Source organism: Peromyscus maniculatus, chromosome 4 (genome assembly GCF_049852395.1).
Source record: "Peromyscus maniculatus bairdii isolate BWxNUB_F1_BW_parent chromosome 4, HU_Pman_BW_mat_3.1, whole genome shotgun sequence".
Lineage (NCBI taxonomy): Eukaryota > Metazoa > Chordata > Mammalia > Rodentia > Cricetidae > Peromyscus > Peromyscus maniculatus.
The window spans coordinates 135,742,684-135,767,074 of NC_134855.1; the positions used below are offsets into that span (position 1 = coordinate 135,742,684).

The following is a 24,391-nucleotide window of genomic DNA, read 5'->3' on the forward strand; positions in this document are numbered from 1 at the left end:
GCAGTATTGGAGTTGTCTGAGGTAGTTGTTGAAAGACTATGAAAAGGGGGCTTATTAAGTTGAGCCATATGAACTAGCCAAGATTTCCTTTAGAAATCTACAGAAATAGAAGATATTTGACATTTAAGAGTACTGGTTACTCTTCCAGAGGGCTAGGTTTAACTCCCAGAACTCACAAGGAAGCTGACAGTTATCTTAACTGCAGTTCCAGGAGACGCAACATTCTTTTCTCTCCTCCACAGGTCCCAGGCTCGTATGTGGTACAGAAACATACATGCAAACAAAATAATCATAAAAAATTTAATAATAATTTTAAAAACTACATAAATGAGAGGTTTTTATGGTTCAACCTAATAGATCCATGAGGAGGAAACTCCAGATAACCTGGGGTGTGTAGGTGCATGTTTATGTGTGAGCGCACACTTGTGAGGGAGGAAGCCTTTTTTGTTTGTTCTGATCAACAATGGGTCTCACTATATAGACCAGGCTAGTCTCAAGCTTGAAGAGATCCACCTGTCCCTGTTCCCAGAAGGCTAGTGTTGCTGCTTTATTTATTTATTTTTGGTTTTTTGAGACAGGATTTCTCTGTGTAGTTTTGGTACCTGTCCTGGAACTCACTCTGTAGACCAGGCTGGCCTCGAACTCACAGAGATCCACCTGCCCCTGCCTCCCGAGTGCTAAAGGCATGCACCACTACCACTTAGCTCATTTTTTTTTAAATATAGAATTTTAGTGCCAGATATGGTGGTTCATGTCTGTAATTGCTACATTCTAGAGGATGAAGCAGGATGATATTCATGAGTTCAAGGCCAGCCTGGGTTACATAGTGAGATTAGAGGTTTGAATTTTGGATTCCTCCACTGATGCCCTTTTCTGGAGTTCTATATCTGAACAGCATGTATCCCATCTCACTTCACATTACCTTCCCTCTTTCTTGTTGCTAATTTGGATCTTCTTTGTTTCCAAGCATGGGCAGAAAATGTTTTGAAGGCCTTCTTATTTGGCATGTGTCCATGATGTAATTTTTTTGTTGAAGTTCTTTATATACCAGCATTCACCAGATCTCCAACTCAATTTTGAAATGAAGATTTTTGAAATGTAGTATTTAATTTAGATTGAATTTAAGATTTAGACATTTTTTTTCTTTTGATGGTACTTTTGGCCTAAGTAATCATATTTACCAGAGATTTAGCATTTGACCTTATTTCTAATAGAAAGTGTGTCATAGCATTAAGGGAAAATTTACATCCCCCAAGAAAAGTCCCTTCAGGAGTAGAGTTGGAGTGTAAAAGATAATTACTCTCATTGGGTTGATGACACTCTGAAGGGAGACCTTTAATGACAGTTTCTTTTCCTTCTTCCTTCCTTTAAGAAAGTATTTATATATTTTTATGTGTTTGAGTGTTGCACCTGCATTTTTATCTGTGTATCACATGCATGCAGGGGGAAAGGTTGCACCTGCATTTTTATCTGTGTATCACATGCATGCAGGGGGAAAGGGGGCCAGAAGAGGGTGTCCAATCCCATGGGACTGGAGTTTATAGATGGTTGTGAGTTACCATGTGGGTGCTGGGAATTGCACTGGGTCTTCTGCAAGTGTAGCTCGGGCTGGCCTTGAACTTGAGACTGTCTTCTACCTCCTGAGTACTCCAGTATCAGGTGTCCACTCCTAACACCCAGCTATTGAACTGAGTTTCTGAGGCATATGAAGACCTTGTGACAGTTTTACTTCATCCTGGCACATTACAGACTGTTAATCTCTGCGTATTTGAATATGGAAGGCTCCAAATTGGAATTTGCTCCCTGAGTCCTCTAGGTTCTCATGCTCTCTTGTCCCTCTGCTTGGTTGCTTTGTGTGTTTGTTTGCAGTATTTAGGTTGTTTAAAATTAGTATATGGTGACATTTCAAAGCTTAGTAAACTCAAAGCTCTGTACAAATACTATTGTAAAGCCCCCGTGGTTTCCTAAGAGACCTCTGGCTCTGTCCACACAGACTGGCAAAGGATGGTGGTGAATTTAACTCTGGTCCAGCCCACGAGCCGCTTTAATGTTTCCCTGGTTCTGCCCAAGCTCTGTGAACCCTGAGGTCTTAAGGCTGTTTCAGATGATGTGTAGGTCTCCTCTTTCTAACACTGGGTCAAGGTTGTTTCCTCCATGTTGGGTCCTTCTCTCCAAACAGTGCTTTGGGGGGTAGCAGTGTGTTTTGAAGTCTTGGACAGGGTTTCCCTGCCACTCCACTTTTCCTGGCTGTGTACTGATGCGCACTCCATAAAAGCCAGCACAATTCAGGGTTCTTCACTTTTGTTTTTGTTCTTTTTTTCAGTTCCAAGTACTTTGAAGAAAGCAGATGACTTTGTGACATTGAATGTGCCATCTGTGGACCTAGATCACAAGTTTCGATGCAAGGTTGTGGACTGTTTGAAATTTTTCCGCAAGGCTAAACTGCTGCACTATCATATGAAGTATTTCCATGGGATGGAGAAATCACCAGAGCCAGAGGAGAGCCCAGGGAAGAGGCATGTGCAAACTCGGGGCTCTGCAGTGCCTGACAAGGCCAACCAGGAGAGCCTGACCAGGAAGCGAGTCTCTGCCAGCTCCCCAGGTGAGTATCTTGGTTCTGTGGTATGTCCTGGGGGTAGGGGCGGGGGGCTCTGACATTTCTTAGATGGAAAGCTGCCATAGGTTGACTGGTCCAATAGAGGTGGTGGTTCTTGGGAGTTACATTATGGAATTGAAGCCCTCTTCGAGGAACCAGGAAGCTCTGCCTCTCTCTGTTCCTGTGACCTTGAGGGAGATACAGTGAAGGCTGTGGTGCCCACAGGATGATGAGTGGGGACCATCAAGCAAAGGAGCTCTAAGACCAGCAGAAGTTGGCCCTAGGACAGATGGGTACCACCATGCTACACCACAGACACATGTCCCATTCCTGTCAGGACAGAAGTTCAAAAAAACGTCAAGGTGACCTTGAGTCTGTCTGTTTCTGGTGGCAGGTGTGACCCCTCTGACCCTTCACTGCAGCTCAGGATGCTTTCTAAAAACTGCTTAGTACAGAAAACAACAATGCACCAGTACAACCACCACCAAGTCTCTCTTCCTACCTCAGCAAAAAAAAAACCCCTCCACCCCCTTTTTGAAGTTTCTTCTAAAACTTCATGAAATTGAAAATTATGTTTCCAAGGGTATTTCAGAATGATTAATGAATTTGCAATAAATTACTTTGTTTTTCTAGACAGAGTCTCATTTAGCCCAGGCTGGCATAAGAGAATGCTCTTGAGTTCCAAATCCCTCAGTCTCTGCCTCCAAAGCGCTGGGACTGCAGAAGTGCACCTCTATACTCGACAGATTTCCAATGAGCTCTACAGTCTTCTAAGGTCATTTGCCTCTGAATTTGCACTACTGCCATGTAGGCATTATTGGTTTATGTTGGTTAGATCTTTGTTACTGAAGTGTGTAGGTACTGACCTAGGAGGACAGCTCGGGGTAAAACATGGACTGTGCCTGTGGGAACTAGAGTCTGGATCCCCAGCACCCATGTGAAAGCCAGGTGCAGTGGTGTGGGGCTGCAATCCCAGAGCTGTGGATCTGGGGAGGAGGAGGAAGAGGAGACATGGATCTCAGAGGCTCATTGGTCAACCAGCCCAGCCAAACGGTGAGGTCCATGTTCAATGAGAGACTGTGTCTCAAAAGACGGTGGGAGAGTGAATGAAGGCACTCAACAACTCAACATCAGTATCTGGTGTCTATACACACATGCAGGGGCGAGGGCAAGCACACATGTACGTATACCATAACACACACACACACACACACACACACACACACACACACACCTCACACCTCTGATATTAAATACAATATGGAATATCTAGGATACCTGCTAGTATCTAGAGTATAAGATGACGTTTTTGGGACAGTGGGACAGGGCCATGGGATCTGAGATCTCTGGCCTGGTGAGAGGGCAGTCTTTTGTTTTACACGCAAACATAATGCGTCAGGTAAGGTTGTTCATGTGTGCTGTGTTACTCACCAGGAATCGGAACCACATGTGCAGTTTCCTAATTTTTTAATAATTTATTTTTATTTTATGTGCATTGATGTTTGCCTGTATGTTTATCTGTGTGAGGGTGTCAGAACCCCTGGAACTAGTTTTAAAAACAGTTGTGCACTACCATATGGGTGCTGGGAATTGAACTCAGGTCTTCTGGAAGAGCAGCCAGTGCTCATAACCACTGAGCCATCTCTCCAGCCCGCAGTTTACTAATTTTGAGTCGCCGCATTTTAAAAGCATGAAAAGAAATAGTGTTTTTAATAGTATATTTAGTATATCCAAAATAGTCTTATGATACCTTGTGGCAATTTGGTCAATGGCAGACCATGTATATGACCATAGTTATTATTATGTTATGTTTAACATAGTTAAAATTATGTTATCTGTGACATTGCAGCCATTGGAGTTTGTGCACATTCTGTGATGTTTACACAGTGAAATTAACTAAGGATGAGTTTCTCAGAACATATCCTGTGTAGTGGACATATGACTTAACCATTTTAATGTGTCATCTACATAAAAATCATGAGTTCTTTATGTTTTTCCTAGAAGTCTGTCTTTAAAAACCATCACATGTTTTCTACTTAAGAAACACAAATCAGTACAAGCTAGCCTTACGTGTTAGGTACGCAGTAGCTGTGAATGTGGCCAATAGTATTCAACTTCGTGGCCTGTGAAGCTCTCCCTCCTTCAGCTGGCTGTACTTGATCAGACTAAAGGCTGAGTTGGAAAGACCTGCCCAAGGAAGACCAGGTGTCAAGGAGCCCCTAGAAAGAGAGTAGCTGTGAGAGCTACAGCATAAGACACTCCCATCCTGGTGGCTTTACCTCAGTCTTGCCCGAGCCCTAGCAGGGGATGGCTGTTTTTCAGAGTTGGCTTGTATAAGCTGGACTGTGTCTAGATTGAGAACCAGAACCCACGCCTGCTTTCTTTTAAAGCAGAGATCATTGACTGTGAGCAGGGGGTCCCAGTGCTGGAGTCAGAATTGCTCCAGGCTGAACTACATTAGCCTGCCTACTTTGCTAAGATGTATTGCCATGCTCTGGCCTGTACCCTGCTAAAGACACCTAAGTCCTCTTCTGGGAAGTGCTTGTGCTGGGTTGTGGGTGCTCTGGAACAAAGACGCAAAGGGCACCTTCATTTCTGTTCTCTGGGCAATACTTGATATATTAGGGTCAGACACTGGCTTTTTTTGAGACGGGTCACACTATGCAGTGCTGACTGGTCTGGAACTTTCTCTATAGATTTTCTCTATGTTGATCTATAGAGATTTACAGAGATCTGCCTGCCTCTGCTGGGATTCAAGATAGGTGCTATACCTAGCCAAACACTGAGTCTTTAGGGATATTAATGCTCTTTAAGGAGAGAGGGGAAGCATCTCTGCCAGCAGACTGTCTAGCACTACAATAAACAATGCAGCGGAAAACAACACTCTGGTGCCCCAAGGTTCATGTTAGTCTAAAGCCAAGGTTTTCCCAGGGTAAGAAAATGGTCCAGGTGAGAACAGCAATAGGTAGTAAGCAAGAACAAATTGCTTTCTCTTCATTCCATGGTACTCTTTCTAGGTTAAACCTCTGTGTAGAGGGCTGGAGAATTGACGCAGTGGAAAAGGCACTTACTGCCAAACCTGATGGAAGAGTTCAGTCCTGGGGACTCGTGTAGTAGAGAATGGGCCACCTTCACACGTGTGCCAACATTTCTCTCCCACAGTTCTAGGGGCTCGGGATTCCCAGATGAAGGGATCACTAGTGTGGCTCTGGTGAAGGATCTCTTGCTTGCATCCTCACGTGCATCTCTGGTTCCTTAGGAGGACACCAGGAAGGCCTATGCTCATGGTTTCAGATGCTTCCCAGAAGTTCCTTTTCCATATAATACCACACTGCAGATGGAAACAGAAATTTTAGGGTTGAGAATATAGCTCAGTGGCAGAGTGCTTGCCGAGCATGCAGAAAGCCCTGTGTTCAATCCCCAGCACTGCCAGAAAAATAACAATTTTAGGGACAATGGATTGAGAGACAGCACATAATTCAGGTATATCAATGTAACTTAACTGTCACCTTCTTTTACTACAGTTGAAGGGGCATGACAGACTCCTTTGAATTCAAGGGTATCCAACTTTGTGACACTGCAACATGACATTGCTGTCTGCAGATAATGTCGGGCTGCATTCATAGCTTCTTGTGATGCCTGTGACTAAGGGCCACGGTTTGGGCACCTGCTAGATGCCGCAGAGTAGCAGAAGAGTAGAGAGACTCTGGGGACCTAGCAAGGATAAATTGAAAGGAGAAGTCTGCAGTACTGGGGACGAGAAAGGGGCCATATCAAGCATTAGATCTGTGTCCATTTGTAATTCCCATTTGGGGAACAGTGCACAGAGTTCATGTCCCAAGACTTCTAGCAGATAGATTGTGGTTGGTTTTTTCTGTATACAAGTTTTCTTTTTGCTTTTCCTGACAAAGGTTCACAATGTAGCCTAGCAGGCCTTGAACTTTATTATTATTATTATTACTATTATTATTTGAGAGACAGAGTCTCCCTCTGCAGCTCTGGCTGGTCTGGAACTTGCTGTGTAGACCAGTTGGTTTTGAACTCATGAGCTCCACCTGCCTCTGCCTCCTGAGCATCAGCAAATTTTCCTATCAAGGACCAGGGCCCTAAAGTCTCTGTCCTCACTACTCAGCTTGGCAGCTGAAGCAGGAAAGCAGCTGTCGACATACAGTAAATGAGTTCTGCACAGTTCACCCAGACTCATTCACACCCAAAGGCCTGGTGAGGGGAGAGTGGCCCCATCGGCTCCCCACTCTGTATCTCCTGGGAGCAGGAATGGACTCTCCAAGGCAGGACCAGGTCAGGAACTGTGTTAGTTTTTTTGTCTTGTGCATACTTGATTACTAAGAAAGGAATGAGATCTTAGAACCGAAAACAAAATATTAAAGTAACAACTCTTGAACATGTATTTAATTCTAGCTGCAAAGGACAAGGAAAAGAATAAAGAGAAGAAATTCAAAGAGCTTGTGAGAGTGAAGCCAAAGAAGAAAAAGAAAAAGAAAAAGAAAACCAAGCCTGGTAATTTTTCCTGGAGGCTTCCCTACTTAGAAAGACCAGCAGGCCTTTCCCAGGGCTTGTGGACTCAGCGTGAACCCTGGAAGAGGGTGTGGATTGTGAGGCAGAACACTTGAAGAGATTGAGTTGATTATTAATGCATGTGCATTTATAATGTGTGTAAATGAAGGTGTCCACACACCACAGTGCATGTGCCATGGCACACATGTGGAGGTGGGAGGGCAACTTTCAGGAACTGATTCTCTCCTTCCATTGTGGGGTTCAGGGATTAAACTTAGGTCATCAGACTTGTGTGGCAAATTTCTTTTCCCACTGAGGCATCTTGCTGGTCCCTCAACCAAATCTCAGAAGGTTTGGCCTTTATAAATGCCTCCCCACTTGTTGCATATGCCAGTGTGCCCTGCCACAGGGAGGTATATGGATCTGCACAGGAATAGCTTTTTACATAAGTAAATTTTTTTTCTTTGAATTTTTTGAGACACGGTCTTACTGTTTAGTTCAGGCTAGCCTAGAACTCACAGACTCTCCATCAGCTTCAGCCTCCCAAGCACTGAGCTCACAGATGTGCATGGTCTTTGTAGTTTACTTGCACAATTGCTAAATATCCAACTCTCCAGAAAAGCTTATTCTTGAAAAGTGTGTTTCGGTTGGGGATTTAACTCAGTGGTAGAGCGCTTCCCTAGCAAGCACAAGGCCCTGGGTTCGATCCTCAGCTCCGGAAAAGAAAAGAAAAGTGTGTTTCAATCACAATAGTGTTTTAAAAAAATCTGTTCATCCTTGGGTGCTAAAGAGATGCCATGTTTTATTCTCAGTGTCCCTTTTGGCTTACAAAAGCCATTTTACCAGAAGAGAAGGAAGGGCAGGGAGAAGAGGAAGTGACTGCCGTTCCCCTCTCTCCATGGTGTGCTGTCCCAGGCCTTTGAGCTCTTTGAACCGCAGGCTGCTTCCTATTGGGTTGCTTCTGGGATGCCTGATGGTGCCTGGGGTTGCTCATTTGTGCCTGATGCTGTTCTTGTAGAATGTCCCTGCAGCGAAGACATCAGTGACACCTCCCAGGAACCTTCTCCACCCAAAGCATTTGCTGTCACCAAGTGTGGGTCCTCCCACAAGCCTGGGGTCCATCTGAGCCCGCAGCTCCATGGCTCAGATAATGGAAACCTTAAAGGGAAACTGAAGACATGTGGTAAGAGCTCACCCTCACCTGTCACCTGTCAGAAAGTGTGGGGTACATGACCAGTGGGTGTGGTGCAGGGGAAGGCCTCGGTGAGCGTAAGGAGTCGGGCACCAAGGTCTAGCCTTATCCCTGCAGTTGGCCCTGGCCTCTTTCCCTATGGTGTGCAGAACTCTTAAGGTGGCTGTGGACAGAGATGGCGAAAGCCAGGTCCTGGCTGCCTGGGGACAGTTAGGGAACTTTTTAGAGTCCTTAGGGTGATGGTGTGTAACAAGAAGTTACTCTTCTGCTAGTGAGCTCAGGGATTCTGGGAGCCCTTTCGTGGTTCCTTAGAGGAGTGAGGACATGTAGTTCAGCTCTTGGCAGACAGCATGCATCATTTGAGCTGTTCTCATAACAAGTCCTGAGAGCAGTGTCCTATTCCCAGGTCCTAGAAGTCCCTGGAGGAAGGGCTGAGACAACTGTGGTGTGCAGAAACATTATCTGTGAGTTTAGATCAGTGACTGCTGGCCTCCCTTTCCTTCCAGAGGAGGAGAATTTGAGCGAGTCCTCTTCCGAGAGCTTTCTTTGGAGTGATGAGGAATATGGTCAAGATGTCGATGTGACCACCAACCCAGATGAGGAGCTTGATGGTGATGACCGCTATGATTTTGAGGTGGTCCGTTGCATCTGTGAAGTCCAGGAGGAAAATGACTTCATGATTCAGGCAAGTAGAACACAGGATAGAGGAAGACAAACTGATCATTTAAGAGAATGTGAGGCCAGCATGGTAGTGTGTGTGTGTGTCTGCAGCCCTCAGTGTACACTGCTCACAGCAGCAGACCGAGCTTGTGCTTTATTTAGTTCAGATTGCTGAGAATTCTAGGCTGTAAATAGAATGAGAGAGGAGTCATTGAGGCGAACATGGGCCGCCTTGCCTATGGTCCCACAGTGAGGAGTTGGACATCAGGGACTCAGACCATGCCATGACAATTCAGTCTTCTTTGTGGACTCATCTTCTCTTTGACATAAGTTTCCCTTGTAGTCTGAAGAAATGGAATCTGCTTCTGTAATTTGTCTGCCATTGTTACTTGGTGTTCCTTGTTACTGTGTGTGTGTGTGTGTGTGTTGGCGGCAGCAGGTGCTCTCCATGAAAGGACTGGCCGCCCACCACATGTTAATACTCTGCATAGTCTGTATCCATTAGGAAGAACAGGCTCAGCCCCCTTGGTTTTTTTTCTTTGTTTCTTTGTTTTTATGTAGAGGGCTTCAGATTTCGAAATTGACTTGATTTAATGTATGTAGTTGAATTTCTGTGTTTTATCCTTTTAGTTGATGATTTTTTAGGTGGAGTCTCTGTTGCTATGATAAAATATCCCAACAAAAGCAACTTAAGGGAGACACTACTTTGGCCCACAGGTCTAGAGGGGTAGATTGGATACAGTGTGGCATGGTGGTGAGAGTGTGAAGCCAGCTCATCATATTGCATCAGCAATCAGAAGAGTGGAACTATTTAATACCTGCATGCTGTGCTTGGCTTCCTTTGTCTACTATGGAGTTTAGCACCCTCTGCCTAGGGAATGGTGCCACCTGCAGTGGGAGGGTCTTCCATTTACCTACCCAAGAGAATTCCAAATACGACCCCGAAACTAACTGAAGAACCTCATGCATATTTTAGCTGAGTGGTAGTGGCACACACTTTTAAACCCAGCACTCAAGTGGCAGAGGCAGGCAGATCTCTGGAGTTTGAGGCCAGTCTAATCTACAAAGCATGTACCAGGACAGCCAGGGCTTCATAGAGAAACTCTGACTTGAAAGACTTAAAAAAAAAAAGTCAGAACCGCCTTATGCATGTCTTGCTTATCCTTTTGCAGTTGGTTTTGGTGTGAAGTGAGGGCTGTGGCTTCCCAGTTGACTGGCAGTAGGAGCCGAGAGGTGGTGTGGCAGCGGTCAGTCTGGAGTCAATACTATTCAGTTAATCTAAAGTTTGGTTTTGAGACAGGTTCTAAAGTATCTCAGACTGGCTTCGGTCTTGCTCTATAACTGAGGCTAGCCTCATGCTCCACCACACCTCACAATCTAAATGTTCTTTATGTGTGTGGCCTGCACCAGAGCTGAGAGCCTCCTATGGGCACTTCAGATACAGCTCTTGGGACTAAAGAACTAAGGACTTTTTGACTTAATTTGTTCACTTATGTATAAAGCTCCATGTGGCCAGTGGTGGCCTTGTTGGGTAGAAGTCAGTAGGGAGTGCTCCCTCCCATCTCCTCTCACCCTCACTCCCAGTAAGTGGGCCCTGCTTCTAGCAGTTTCCTATGTTCTAAGTTCCGTTGCTTGTTTAATTTCCGCAGTGTGAAGAATGCCAGTGCTGGCAGCACGGGGTCTGCATGGGACTGCTGGAGGAAAATGTGCCCGAAAAGTACACCTGCTACGTCTGCCAAGACCCTCCAGGTAGAGACTCTGAAGCCGGGGTGTGAGCAGCGTGCAGCCTCTTCTTTGCCCGGCAGCTTGCGGCACCTGTCTGTACTCTTGATGTACGGCTGGTGGCTCTCCTCACCTTTGCTGCAAGCCCCCGTGGCCAGCTCTCCTAAACTCAGCAGGGAGAGAATGTGTGTGAAGGTGTTTACCTAGCAGAAGGCTTGACCTTGATCTAGAACATTTCTTGAAATGTGAAAAACACACATGATCCTGTAAATGATGAGCACAAAGTGGTTCAGCAGTCTAGAATGTCTGTAGGCCTGGCTGAGACTCTATCCGCAGTGTTGAGTGCTCCATGAGTTAGTTAATTAGCCCATCATTCTTGCTCAGGGCTTTGCTGGTTTCTTGTTCCAGTTTCAGCAATGAAGCACTTCTTTCCTTGAGCAATCCAAGGATGGGCATGTGGCTCTGTTCTTGGCATTTCAGGGATGTTGGAGGGCACACCTGCCCTCCATTGCATCATTGCCCCTGGGAAGGGAAACATGCTCTGGAGAGGGAGAGCCAAGGCACGGCTGTGTACAGCTTGTCTCCACTCTAAGTGGTGTCTTGCTCAGTTCCTTAGCGGGTTGTCCATGGCTCTTGGCTGTCCCTTCCACCATGCCAAGCCTGTTTCAGGGTTTTCCTGGTGACTGGAGAGTGAATGAGTTTCTTTGAAAAGTGCTCTCTCCTGAGCTTCTGGAGCAGGAGGTACTGCTGATTCCCTGAGCTTATGTTCTCTGTCCTTTCTAAGGGGGCTTGTAATGAGCAGGGCCCCTGGAGCTGTCTGGGTTACTTGTCATGTAACAGATGGGAAAGAGGGGTCCAGAGAGAGCGAAGGAGCCTGTCATCTGTCTAGTTAGGGCGGGGGCGGGGTACTATTGGAAAGGGCTTGAAGCCTTTCATTCACTGGATAAGTCCATTAGAAACACTGCCAGGCTCGGGACTGCAGCCACCAACAAGATGGCTCCTTTTCTTCTGGCTCTTAATAGGATTGGGAACAGAAAACCAAAGTTGCAACAAGTTAAATAAACACAAGACTGTGTGTACAGGTGAAGCCAGGAGGGGAAAGTGATGAGGGAGTAAGCAGGGACCTGAAAAGGCTCTTTTGATGCTGGATGGTGGCAAAAAGCCCACTTGAGATGGGGAGGCACCAGTCCTGGAGAGGGAGGCCTAGAGGAATGGCGCTTCAGACAGAGGCTCACGAGAGGAAAGAGGTTAGGCAAGAAAAAGATTGTGTGTGTGTGTTCCTAAAAGTCCGAAAAACAAAGAGGGGAATGAGGAGAGCAGGAAGGAACGGTCCTGTGGGCCTTATTAGTTAGGGTTTGGGTTTTTCTTCTGTGAGTGGTCAAAAGCTCTGGAAGGTTCTGAGTCTAGGAGGGATGAATCTGACTTAAATGTAAGAGACAGTCCGCCGGCCATGACTGTGTGCATCTGTATCCCAGAATATACCAGGCTTTTCCTTTGGGGCCACCAACCAGCTCCCAAACCATGACACAGAGACTTATTAGTTTTGAATGCTCGGCCTAGCTTAGGCTCGTTTCTGGCTAGCTATTTTAACTTAAATTAACCTGTTTCTCTTTATCTACCTTTTGCTTCAGGGCTTTTTACTTTTTTTCTTTCTGTATATCTTACTTCCACTGCTTCTTGTGTCTAGCTGGCTGGTGGCTGCCTGGCTTATGTCCCCACTTCCCCCATCTCCCTCATTCTCTCCTCCTCTTCCTTCTCTCGTTCCTCCTCAAGCCTAGATTTCTCCTCCTATTATTGTCTCTCCCTCCCAGCCCCTGCCTAGCTATTGGCCATTCAGCTTTTTATTAGGCCAATCAGGTACCTTAGGCAGGCAAGGTCAAACAAATGCAACCCATCTTTACATAATTAAACAAATGCAGCATGAACAAATGTAACACACTTTTATACAGTTAAAGTAATATTCTCAGCATAACAAATGTAACACATCTTTACATAGTTAAAATAATATTCCACAACACCAGAACTCTCCAAGTAGAAACAGGAGGAACAGGAGTTCAAAGCCAGTCTAAGCTATAGAGTCAGTTTGAGGATAGTCTGAGCCACATGAGACTCTGTCTAGAAAAAGAGAGAAGAGGGAGCAAAGAGAGAAGGGAGGAGATGAGGAAGGAGGAAGGAAAATAAATCAGAATCGTGCTCTGGTTACCCCTGTGGCCAGTGCAAGGGACCATGCTGTATTCCTCCCTTACCTCCAACAGCTGGTAGAGGACAGGCAGAGTCAGGTGCCAGGTAAATGTGAACAGAATGAACACAGACATCAGTCTGTTAGGGACACTTAGGATGATTGATTGGACCAATAATGGGGCAGCCTGGGTTTCCCTCAGGCCATGTCTGACCCTCTCTCGATGTCCCCACTTTAGGTCAGAGGCCTGGCTTCAAGTACTGGTATGACAAGGAGTGGCTGAGCCGAGGACACATGCATGGCCTGGCCTTTCTAGAAGAGAACTACTCCCATCAGAATGCCAAGAAGATTGTGGCCACCCATCAGCTGCTTGGTGATGTGCAGAAAGTGATTGAGGTTCTTCACGGCCTGCAGCTCAAGATGAGCATCTTGCAGTAAGTGTGCTGCCTGCAGCTTTGGCAGAGATCTGCTTTGGATCTCAGTTCAGTCAGGTTTGGGGAGAAAGTGGAAGTCTCAAAGTTGGCCCTAAGCTGATAAGTTTAGATCTGTGCCAAAAACTCTGTTGCTGTGCCAATGTGGGTCTCTGAGTGTGATTACCAGTGGTACCCTTGCTCCCCCTGCCGTCCAGGAAAAAAATCAGTTATGTAATAAGCACTCCTTTGTAAAGCAATTGACTTTATCGAGGAATATTTCACATGTAATTAAGTTAACTTATTTTAAGCTCTTATTGAATTTGGTTAGTGCATACATATCCCATGTAACTAATACAGTAACCAGGACATGGTGTGTGCATTTACGTTTTTTGTTGTTATTGTTTTGTTTTTCATTTAACTGCAAATGCATCCCAGGGATTAAAACTTAGCTTATCAGGCTTTTTATTATTTATTTATTTATTTATCTATTTATTTATTTATTTATTATGTATACGGAAGAGGGTGCCAGATCTCATTACAGATGGTTGTGAGCCACCATGTGGGTGCTGGGAATGGAACTCAGGACCTCTGGGAGAGCAGTCGGTGCTTTTAACCTCTGAGGCATCTCTCCAGCCCCCCCCCTTTTTTTTTCAATAATTGAGTAAAACCGAAATTTATTCTAAGCCACAGTCATCCTAGGGACCTCCGTGCTAGATATATAGCCTCCATGGTTCTATGGGTTGTGGTCTGATTGTTCTTTATTTTATATCTAGAATCCACTTATGAGTTAGTACATACCATGACTGTCTTTCTGGGTTTGGGTTACCTCACTCAGAATGATTTTTTTTCTAGTTCCATCCATTTGCCTGTAAATTTCATGCTTTCATTGTTTTTCTCTGCTGAGTAGTACTCCATTGTGTATATGTACCACATTTTTTTATCCATTCTTCCGTTGACGGGCATCTAGGTTGTTTCTAGGTTCTGGCTATTACAAATAGTGCTACCATGAACATAGCTGAGCATGTATCTTTATGGTATGAATCAGCATTCCTTGAGTATATTCCCAAGAGTGGGGTGGCTGGGTCTTGAGGTAGTTCAATTCCTAATTTTCTGAGAAACCGCCATACTGATTTCCACAGTGGTTATACAAGCTTACATTCCCACCAACAGTGGAGGAGTGTTCCCTTTGCTCCACATCCTCTCCAACATTGACTGTCATTGGTGTTTTTGATCGTAGCCATTCTGACAGGTGTAAGGTGGTATCTCAGAGTCGTTTTGATTTGCATTTCTCTGATGATTAAGGTTGTTGAGCATTTCTTTAAATGTCTTTCAGCCATTTGTGTTTCTTGTTTTGTGAATTCTCTGTTTAGCTCTTTAGCCCATTTTTTAATTGGATTGTTCAGTATACTGATGTCTAGTTTCTTGAGTTCTTTATATTCTGTGGAGATCAATCCTCTGTCAGATGTGGGGTTGGTGAAGGTCTTTTCTCTTTCTGTAGGCTGTTTTAAAAAGTCTGCTGGGAGAGTCATTGTTAGCAGCTTGCTCAGGGAGTGGTTGCTCGGACTCCTGTCCCTGTTACAGTTTTGCTCATAAAGAAAAGTTGTAGGTCTTGTGGAGCTAGCTTTTGGCTTTTGGCGGCCACTTGTTTTCATAGAAGCCCTGGAGTACTGTCATCCCCACTGCGCTCTAGACCTGATTTACCATTGTCTGTCTCTCCCTCTGTCTTCTTTCTCTTTCTTCCTTTTAGTGATCAAAGTTGTAATAGAAGTTCTGGGTAGTTAAAAAATGAAGGGTAGACAGGTAAGATGTCTTAGTGGATAAAGGTGCTTGCAGCCAACATTGATGACCTGAGTTCAATCCCTGGGTCCCCTATGTTAGAAGGAAAGGATTGACCCTTCAAGTTGTCCTTTGACCTCCACACATATGCCTTGGGCAATGGCCTCCTAGCAAAATGAATAAATATTAAAAGTAATAGTTGAAAGTTGAAGTGTGTGTACGTGTGTGTGCACATGCGTGCCAGGGAGCTGGAGAGATGGCTCAGAGGTTCAGAATGCTTACAGCTCTTGCAGAGGACCCAAGTTTGGTTCCTAGCACCAGCTTTGGACAGCTCACAACTGCCCTAACTCCAGGCCCTCTTCTGACCAATTGTTTTTACATTTAGCACATGCGCATACACATACATTCCTCGGGCACAGACATGCATTTAAAAAATAAATCTTAAAAATGATGATAGGTTTAAAAAATATAGATAGATAGATAGATAGATAGATAGATAGATAGATAGATAGATAGATAGATAGATAGATAGATAGTTAAGGGCTGAGAGGATAAGTAGAATGCTTGCTTAGTGTGCTCAAAGCCCTAGGTTCAATTCCTAGCATGTGCACATGTACATACACATACTACTACCACCCAACAAAAACAAATATGCAAACTCTCAATGTCCTTGTTGCCAGTGAGAACAGTGTATTGTGATGTTTTTTCCTTCTGTTCTTTTCCTCTTTTACAATTGATTATGATCCGATAAATGGATGTAATGACCCTCTGTTGGGTTAGAAGTCCAGAGGAATGGTTCCGGGGCTGTGCCATCCTTTACAAAGTTCTGCGTGCACTCTCGCAGGTACCCCTGCATCAGGTAGAGAGAGGCTGTGCTGTGTGGTGGGACTCTCTGTTCTGTACTCCCCCTGACCACTCTTCTCTTTGGAACGGTGAAAACGGAAACCGTCAAAATCTTTTAGAATGTTGGGATTAATGGCCATGCGTAGTTAGCCACCTGCAGCACCTTTGCTAACTGAGGGTTGTTGCACGCCACGGTTATTGTGGCAGTTGGTTGGGTTTAGTTTATTTTTCGTAAGCTACATTTGTTTTTAATTGCATTTTATTTACGTATGTGTGTGCCACAGCATGTGTGTGCTGGTTAGGAGAACAACCATTGGTAGTTGATTCTCTCCTACCATGTGGTTCTGGGCATCAGACTCAGGTTGTCAGCTTGGCATCAGGCAACGTTACCTGCTGAGCCGTCTCCCCAGCTCCTGGAAGCCACATGTAAAGGATACCTTCACACCAACAGAGCACTTCATTCTAACGTATTCACTTCCTCTCCAAAGGCAGAGCTGGTAGCTGACAAGTGATAGCACTAGTTTTCAAAGGAGGAAGCCAGAAGGAGCCTGAGCTCGCTCACTGCTCAGCAACCAAGTCCAGTTCTACCCACTGCGGCTGCAGTGAGAGACCTCGGATCTACACCCCAATATGATATGCGGGTAGATATTCCAGGTAGAGGCCTTTCTCCTCATGGGAGAGAGCTTGTAAGTCAAGAAGCTTTGCAATGGTCCTGGCTACCCTCAAAACTGTTTCTCTGTTTGCCATTCCCACAGAAGCAGGGAGCATCCTGATCTGCAGCTGTGGTGCCAGCCCTGGAAACAGCACTCTGCAGAGGGGAGAGTGCATTCCAGACACATTCACATCACAGACACCAGGAGCAAGGAGGAATCCCCAAGCTATAGAACTTTGAATGGGGCAGTGGAGAAGCCATTGTCCCTGCCCCGGTCTGTGGAGGAGTCTTACATCACCAGTGAGCATTGCTACCAGAAGCCCCGCACCTATTACCCTGCTGTGGAGCAGAAGCTGGTGGTAGAGACGAGAGGCTCTGCCCTTGATGACACAGTCAACCCCCTCTGTGAGAACGGTGATGATCCCCTCTCCCCTCGCCTAGGCTGGCCTCTCGACCAAGACAGGAGCAGAGGGGACAGTGATCCTAAACCCTGCTCCCCAAAGGTACGTGGCTTGCCTTCTCTTACTCTTTACTTAGTGGCTAGGTTCCTGTAAGACCTCCTCTTAGGCTATTTGTTCTGTGGAAGACACTTCTTAATAGAACTCTATTTAAATTTGCTCAGCAGAGGGTTTTTGGCTTTTGGTTTTTTCCTCTATTAAGATGGGTACAGAAAGTCAGAGGATCCATTTTAGCCAAAGGTCATTAGTTCCAGAAAATCCCACAAAATGGCAGAATTGGGGGTCTAGGGACAGAGAGAGGAGGTGTCAAGTAGAGAAATTGATTCAAACTTGGAAAAAATAGAATGAAGAAAAATGAGGTTCTCCTTTAGTGTCATTTCCATCATAATGGCTTCTGGGAGCTGATTATTAGCATGAGCATGGTCAGGCACATTGTTGATGTTTTCAACAAGACTGCATGCTGTTGTTTCTAGCCCTGTCATAAGGAGGGTTAATCTCGGTCAAGTATTTGCTACTTTGAGCATTTTTCCCAAGAGCCAGCCTTTCGTTTGTTATTCAGTTTTGTTATTTTTAAGTCACTCTGTTCTGAGCCCCAGTGTCATGCCAGTGTCTCCCTCTTTAATTCTTCATGAGTCTCCCAGTGCCTGTGTTCTGTGAGTGAGGCCTTGTGTGGGCTTAGATCTTTGCCCTGGTCATCCTTCCTTTCCCAGACTTTAACCTGTGTATGGGCATCGGCAGCATGACCGCACTGCTGTGTCTTGCTAAGAGGGAGTAACCATCCCCACCATCTTCCAGAGTGGGGATTTCCCCTTCAGCCTATACACTTGCTAATGTCTAAGCAAAACTGGCCAAGGTGGTAAGGGTAGCCTTTTTGTGGCAGATCATTTCCAAACCTAGGTCTAGCCACTTTGATTCTGGCTTTCCTCATCAGACCCATGGAAGCTTTCAGGACATTGCTTTGTACACAGAAAGCCCTAAATGTTACCTTGAATTGTTATCATCCCAAAGGAATAAAGGTTGAGATCCCAAACTGCACAGTGAAAGGCTAGCAGTCTGGTGGATTAAGCAGATTTCTGAAGGAAACACATGTGAAATCTGGAAGATCTTATACTCATCAAGGCAACCCCCTGGTGACCTGACTATATACTGGCCCCATATTTTCACTTTCATGAAACTTTAGAATACCACATCCATGTTGCTGATAGGGAGAATAACATCAGGGCCACATGTTCACCAAGAGACAGCTAGGACTCACTAAACAACTCTAATACCCTAACCTCTACACTAGTCCTGCTCTGGGCAGCCCTCAAAGTTCTGAGAGGCCTGCTTCAGGCTGAGGTACTGGGGAGGCCAGAGGAAGCATCTGAAGGGCCTTCTGAGCCCATGGGTGCAGTTCTGAGGCAATGGCATTTTGATGCACTGGGCACCACATGGGCGACAGTAGATGAGGATCGAGGGCATCCAGGCAAGCAGTGCTTTTTCCCAGGCCAGGGCTTTAAACGCTGGCCTGTTGGAGAAAGAGCTGGCTGGCTCTGCTCAGTGATTGACATGTCATTGCATGCCCAGGTGAAGGAATACATTGCCAAGAAGGTCCTGCCAGAAGAAGCCCCTGCTCGGAAGCTGCTGGACAGAGGTGGAGAAGGCCTGGTGAGCTCACAGCACCAGTGGCACTTCAACCTGCTGACGCACGTGGAGTCTCTTCAGGATGAAGTGACGCATCGGATGGACTCGATTGAGAAGGAGCTGGATGGTAGGGTTCCTTTCTTGGCCTCACTCGTGCTCCTCCTGTGCTGCCTCCTGAAGCCACAGCCTGGCCGTGCAGGGACAGCTCTCTTCTTGCCTCATTTCACTTAGTTCTCCCTCAGTGAGGACAAGCCTAACTTTTGTTATTTTTCGAGACAGGGTTCTCTGTGTAGCCCTGGCTGTCCTGGAACTCCCTCTGTAGCCTAGGCTGGCCTTGAACTCACAGAGATCCACCTGCCTCTGCCTCCTGGGTGCTGGGATTAAAGGTGTGTGCCCGCCACCACTGCCTAGCCAGATTAGTTTTTGAGACAGGGTCTCTCCATGTGGACTAGGCTTGTCTTGTTTCTGCCTCCTGATTGCTAGAATTAAAGCTGTACCCACCACACCAGGCTTACACTAACTTCTTAAAGGGAAAAATAAGTATATTTTGTGTTAATTATATATTACGTGTTAATCTGAAGCAAATCAGAATTGACAGTGATTAAAAAAACAACCACCTTAAAGTCCTTATAGACTCTTCATTTTTCTAGCAGCCCAGCCTGCCCTATTTACATGGGAGAGCTTTAGAAAGATTGGTAATGACTTCGGTTGGTCTTCAGAGCCTTCTAGGCTCTGCTTTGGCACAACAGCAGCTAGCATTGTGTGGCTAGGTACCACATTAAAAGTGAATACAATTCAGATGTGTTCTGTAGTTGCACTGCCTGCTTTCAGAACTCAGCAGCTGTATCTGATTTGGCTGGTGGCCACTGTATGGGGAGCACAGATGTAGATCATTCCTTCGACCACTAACTAGGGCTTGAAGCATTTGTATTGTCGCTGCTGTAACCAAAAACCAGACAAAAAACAACTTGAAGGAAAATTTGCTTAAGTAGCTTACCATTTCAGAGAGTCATGGCAGTGAGAGCATGTTGTAGAGGCACCTGTCTGTTGCTTGGCAGACTGGGTTGAGAGAGGAAGGGATCCAGGCATAACTGTCAAAGACACACCCCTGGTGACCTACTTTCTGCCCAGACAGCATCACTAGCTGGGGACCGACCATGCATTCAACACACAAGCTTATAGGGGATAGCTCACTGCAAACCTTTAACTTAGAACCTTGTGCCCTGGAGCGATGCTTTGTGGGGTGCTAATATTGAGGCACCCTAGATTGAAATGGCCTTGTGTCCGTGTGTTGAAGTTTTTTGTAAGTCAAGTTCTAAGTACTCACTGGATCTTCTCTCTCTTGTCCCTGCAGTACTGGAGAGCTGGCTGGACTACACTGGGGAACTGGAGCCCCCAGAGCCACTGGCCAGGCTTCCACAGCTCAAGCATTGCATCAAGCAGCTGCTGACTGACCTGGGCAAGGTGCAGCAGATTGCCCTCTGCTGCTCGACATGAAATTGGGCACCCAAGACAATTGGAGCACAATCCTGGCATGTCTGCTGGGGGGAGCTTCGCGTATTTAAGTAAATAAACTTAGCATGCTGAATGCACGGGACACTGACTGACTTCAGGGATTTGGCCAGGAGTGTGATGGACACTGGGACAAAGAGACCATTTTGGCTGCTGGAGGACAGAGCACTCTTGCTCTGGAAGCCGACCATGAAGGCAGCGCATCGTCAGAGCCCCCTTCTGTGCACATTGTTGAACAAAGCGACTCTTTGCACATCCTCACTTGGAATCGTGCCACTGGTGATAAATGGGATGAGAGCCAAAAAAAAAAAAAAAATCTAGTCGGAAACCGTTGTAAATTCAATTTGCAGCTTATTGGAATGACTTTTGGGTCAGGTTGAGGCATGTGCCAACCCCTCTGGTTTCTCTGCCTGGCATGGTACATGGCAGCAGGCACCATTTTCTCTTTCAGCTTCACTGGAATGTTGGGACTTCACTGTGCCGTGCAGTTTGGGAAGGAGGAGCAGGGGCCTTGACGGCACTGCTCCCAGGACTTCATTTTCTCGCCACATCTCTTGCATGATTTCACGGTACGGGGGATAAGGTTTTATGTTTTTTTTACCCCAGAGTCGTCTGGGCCATGGCTTTGGCAGCCAAGCTGAAACTGCTGAAGGGGAACTAGAATCTTGCTGTAATGAAAATCTACAAGGAATTCCAGAAGGAAGCAGGCAGGGTCTGGAACCCAAAGGACAGCATTTTCTACCCACTTATTAATTTCAACAACTTCCCACTTCTATTTAAAGTTAAAAAAAAGTTTCCCAAGATTTTGGACTTTGACTGTATTTGTTACAAAGAACATGGGAATTACCTTATTCTGTATCGTCATCAGCAACTTGAGTCTGTGTGTCGCTTTCCTCCTCTGGAGGCTACTATGGGAACTGGCGTCTTCAGGGTTGCTGATGCACTTTAACACTTCCAATTAACTGTTGGTATTACTTGTGAGATCAAGGTGATGCTGCTGCTTAAGGTCCAGGTGTACCTTCGGAGAGAATATTTGTGTTACTTCGCAGGTTCTGTTTCCACGTGTAATTGCTATATTGTTTTGTTTTACCTTACTAGGCAAAGTTTAAAAGGCTCCAAGCTTTGAGGACTTCATTTTACCAGGTTTTGCATCACTAAAGGCAAATATCGAAGTACATTTATCCATCAACACCCACAGGTTCATCATGAGTTTGGAATCTGTAATGTTTCAGGTGGCAAATATTTACTGTGTAAACATCAAGGAGCCAGTGTCAGGAGCTAGCAACAGCAGCATCTCCAGCTGCCTTGGGAATGGTTAAGCTTCAGGCGTAACAGGTCATTGTGGCCATGAATTCAGGCCGGTGTACAGAGAAGTTTCAGGGAATGAATGCCCAGTCTAGTGATTTGTTTACCATCTGCTATAAAATGAACTGCAGGGCAAGCATGAGTTGACCTAATATAGCTTAGGGAGTGTGTGACACATACTGAAGCCACACAGTTCCTTACAAAAGGCTGCTTCCCACTGCTAACATGTTTCTGTTGTGGGAAGAAATGCTCCAGGAGTCCATGTAACATCCGTGTTCAGGGTAATTTATCAGATAGCTGCATCTTGAGAACTGGATGATGAAAGGGGACAAACCAAGATAATTGTCTATTGCTACCACTGTGTGAGGTATGATGATTATTTCATTGATACTGATGTGAGGGCCAGAGAGATGGCTCAGTTGGTAAAGGTGCCTGCTGACTGGAGTTTGACCCCAGGACCCACAGAGTAGAGAATTGACACCTTGAAGTTGTCCTCTGACACACATACACACAATAAACAAATGTAATAAAGGTTTTTAAAGTTTTTTTTCTTTTATTTAGCTGCTCTTGAGTGTCACATCTGGGGAAGCTATAACTTTGAAAACAGTCAATTTTGTGTCTTGTTCAAAGATGGAAGCAGAAACTGATCCTAATTTTGCCAGGTGGTCATTGCTGGCTTCATCATTTAGGTATTGTGAAAGGAAGTGATCTGGTTTCATTGTGACTTTTGTTCTTAGGGAAGCAAAGCAGATTCCCCATGTTCTCATAACCTCAGTTCTTCCCTAACTTAAAGCCATGTTGAGGGGCTCCACTCCCAGTTCCTGGGTCACAATGAATTAACCCCTGAGGTGGAGCAAACAATGCAGATACCGTTTAGAGAGACATGCGCTACGTTCTGTCTGTTGAGAAAACTGTCCACCTACAGAAAGTCGCCATTGATCAGTCATTTGTTTAAGTATGTTTGCAAGGTGGATCCTGGCTGAGCCAATTGCACTGTGGATACGTATCTGTGTTTACGAGCTATTAGAAGGCACTGTACATAGGAGTGTTGCTCTCAAGCAATATTTGCAAAACATGCAAACCTCTGTATCTGGAAAAAATAAAACAGGTTCTTGTTACTATGTGTCAGTCACATATTACTGGAGTATAAAAGGTTGTGAGTTTTGTTTGTTTAGTTTGGAGGCAAGGTCTTACTATATAGCTGACTGGCCTAGAACTCCCAGAAATCCCATTTCTGCCTCAAGTGCTAGGATTAAAGTCCTGTGCCACCACGCCCAGTTTTTTTTAGACAGTCTTGCTGTGTAGTCCAGGCTGGCCTTGGGCTTGTCATCTAGCCCAAAGTTGGGCTTCAGACTTGCATTCAACCTGCCTTGGTCTCCTGAGTGCACCACCATAACCCACCAGCAAGAATCAAATGCTTCACCCTACTTTTAAAATATATATAATCAGGGCCCAGCTGCCGATCCTGCGAAACCCAACAACTTGGAGGTGAGATTGCCCTACTAAACAACCTGCTCAGCTGAGATCCATTCGGGAGAGGATTCAGAATCCTACAGTCTGCAGTCTGAGGAAACAAGATCAGCTGAGGAGTTGATGAATGAGCAAAACGGGACCTGAGAACACAAAAGAAGGCGCCGCCCAGCCACCGAACCAGATCACCAGAATCATAAGCCTACCCTACACAGACTGGGAACAGCTAAGCTCCCATCTCCGGACCAGCCAATCAGGTCTCTAGCCCCTAGGCCCTACCCACCGGAGTACCAGGGACCAGACAGCTACCTTTCCCTGCACCCCCACCAAACAAAACTATATATGTGTGTGTGTGTGTGTGTGTGTGTGTGTGTGTGTGTGTGTGTGTATGTATGTATGTATGCATATATATGTATATAATCACTGCCTTTTATAACATGCCTGCTCTATGACAGTCTCATACAGGAGACTGTCAAGCAATTCCATGAAAACCTAACAAAATGCTTTCAGAGCATCCCAAGCTAGATGCTCACCCCAGCTTCTACCCAAGTCTGGCTCGTGCATAGTAGTGGAAGCTGCAGGTTGACTAGTTTTGGTTGCTGGAAGCAATGCAAGAATGGGCCCTGCCTCCCCTACACTGAGATTCATCCACTGCTCCGGAACACACACGAGCTTCCTATACACGCCCCCAAGGGAAGCCGCAAGGAAAACTGGTTGTTCCCATTCCTTGAGAAATTCCTTCCTTTGGTAGAGTTGAGGACTAGAGGAAGGTATTCAAAACAGGAGCCCCCTGAATACATTAAAATGAGGACTTCAAGTAATGTTACTCAACACATTACAAGCTCATTCCATGAAAAACCATTGTGCAGTGGAGCATTAGGGACTGAGAAGGTTTTTGCTCACAAGTGTGCTTCATTCCAGGGAGCTAATTCAAGAGAAGCTAATAGAGGAGAGGAACAGGCAGAAGTATTGAGGAAGTGGAGATGTCAGCTCTCCCTCTTTTCATGGTATACACTCTGGTCATGGCCACCGGTCTGTTTTAAACCTTAAAGGTCATGAACCCTGTATTACAGCTTTAGGCAAAACACTTCTCTAATGAACACCTGGACCTGCAAAGCCAGTACCACCCTGACCAAAAGGTTAAGGCAGGGAGGCAGGCGTCAAGCCTTTTCTTTTGTTTTATGTAACAGTGTTAGAAGTCATGAATAGGAGGGGGTGAGGGCATGGAGGGGGCAAAAGTGGAAATGGTATAAATCAACTCAAGAAAAAGTTCAACTGAAGAAAAAGAAAAAAACAAAAACCCTTCCCACAAACATCTAGTTCCCTTATTAGTAATCTAGGTTAACTGTTAGAAGCCACACAGCAGAAGTTTTCTCCAGCAAAATTACTGGGAAGAAAATGTATTGTCTACTGTGTGGAGTGCAATTACTGATCTTTAAGCCATGGAACAGAAAGTGAAGCTGTAAGATTCATTT

At 45.5% G+C, this 24,391-nt stretch overlaps 1 protein-coding gene across 4 annotated transcripts in view; it reads left to right on the forward strand.

Annotated features, from left to right (window-relative positions):
* The window catches only part of Phf20 (PHD finger protein 20), a 120,769-nt gene extending 98,205 nt beyond the window's left edge, over positions 1 to 22,564 (forward strand). For all 4 annotated transcript variants that reach the window (XM_006988275.4, XM_006988276.4, XM_076571040.1 and 1 more), the window contains 9 exons: positions 2,324 to 2,602; positions 7,016 to 7,114; positions 8,130 to 8,294; positions 8,810 to 8,988; positions 10,613 to 10,712; positions 13,103 to 13,298; positions 16,652 to 17,051; positions 18,573 to 18,756; positions 19,984 to 22,564. In XM_006988275.4, coding sequence (XP_006988337.1) covers positions 2,324 to 2,602; positions 7,016 to 7,114; positions 8,130 to 8,294; positions 8,810 to 8,988; positions 10,613 to 10,712; positions 13,103 to 13,298; positions 16,652 to 17,051; positions 18,573 to 18,756; positions 19,984 to 20,126 — 1,745 coding nt within the window. In that variant the 3' untranslated portion in view covers positions 20,127 to 22,564. The remainder of the gene's footprint in view (positions 1 to 2,323; positions 2,603 to 7,015; positions 7,115 to 8,129; positions 8,295 to 8,809; positions 8,989 to 10,612; positions 10,713 to 13,102; positions 13,299 to 16,651; positions 17,052 to 18,572; positions 18,757 to 19,983) is intronic.
* The last annotated feature ends 1,827 nt before the right edge of the window (positions 22,565 to 24,391 follow it).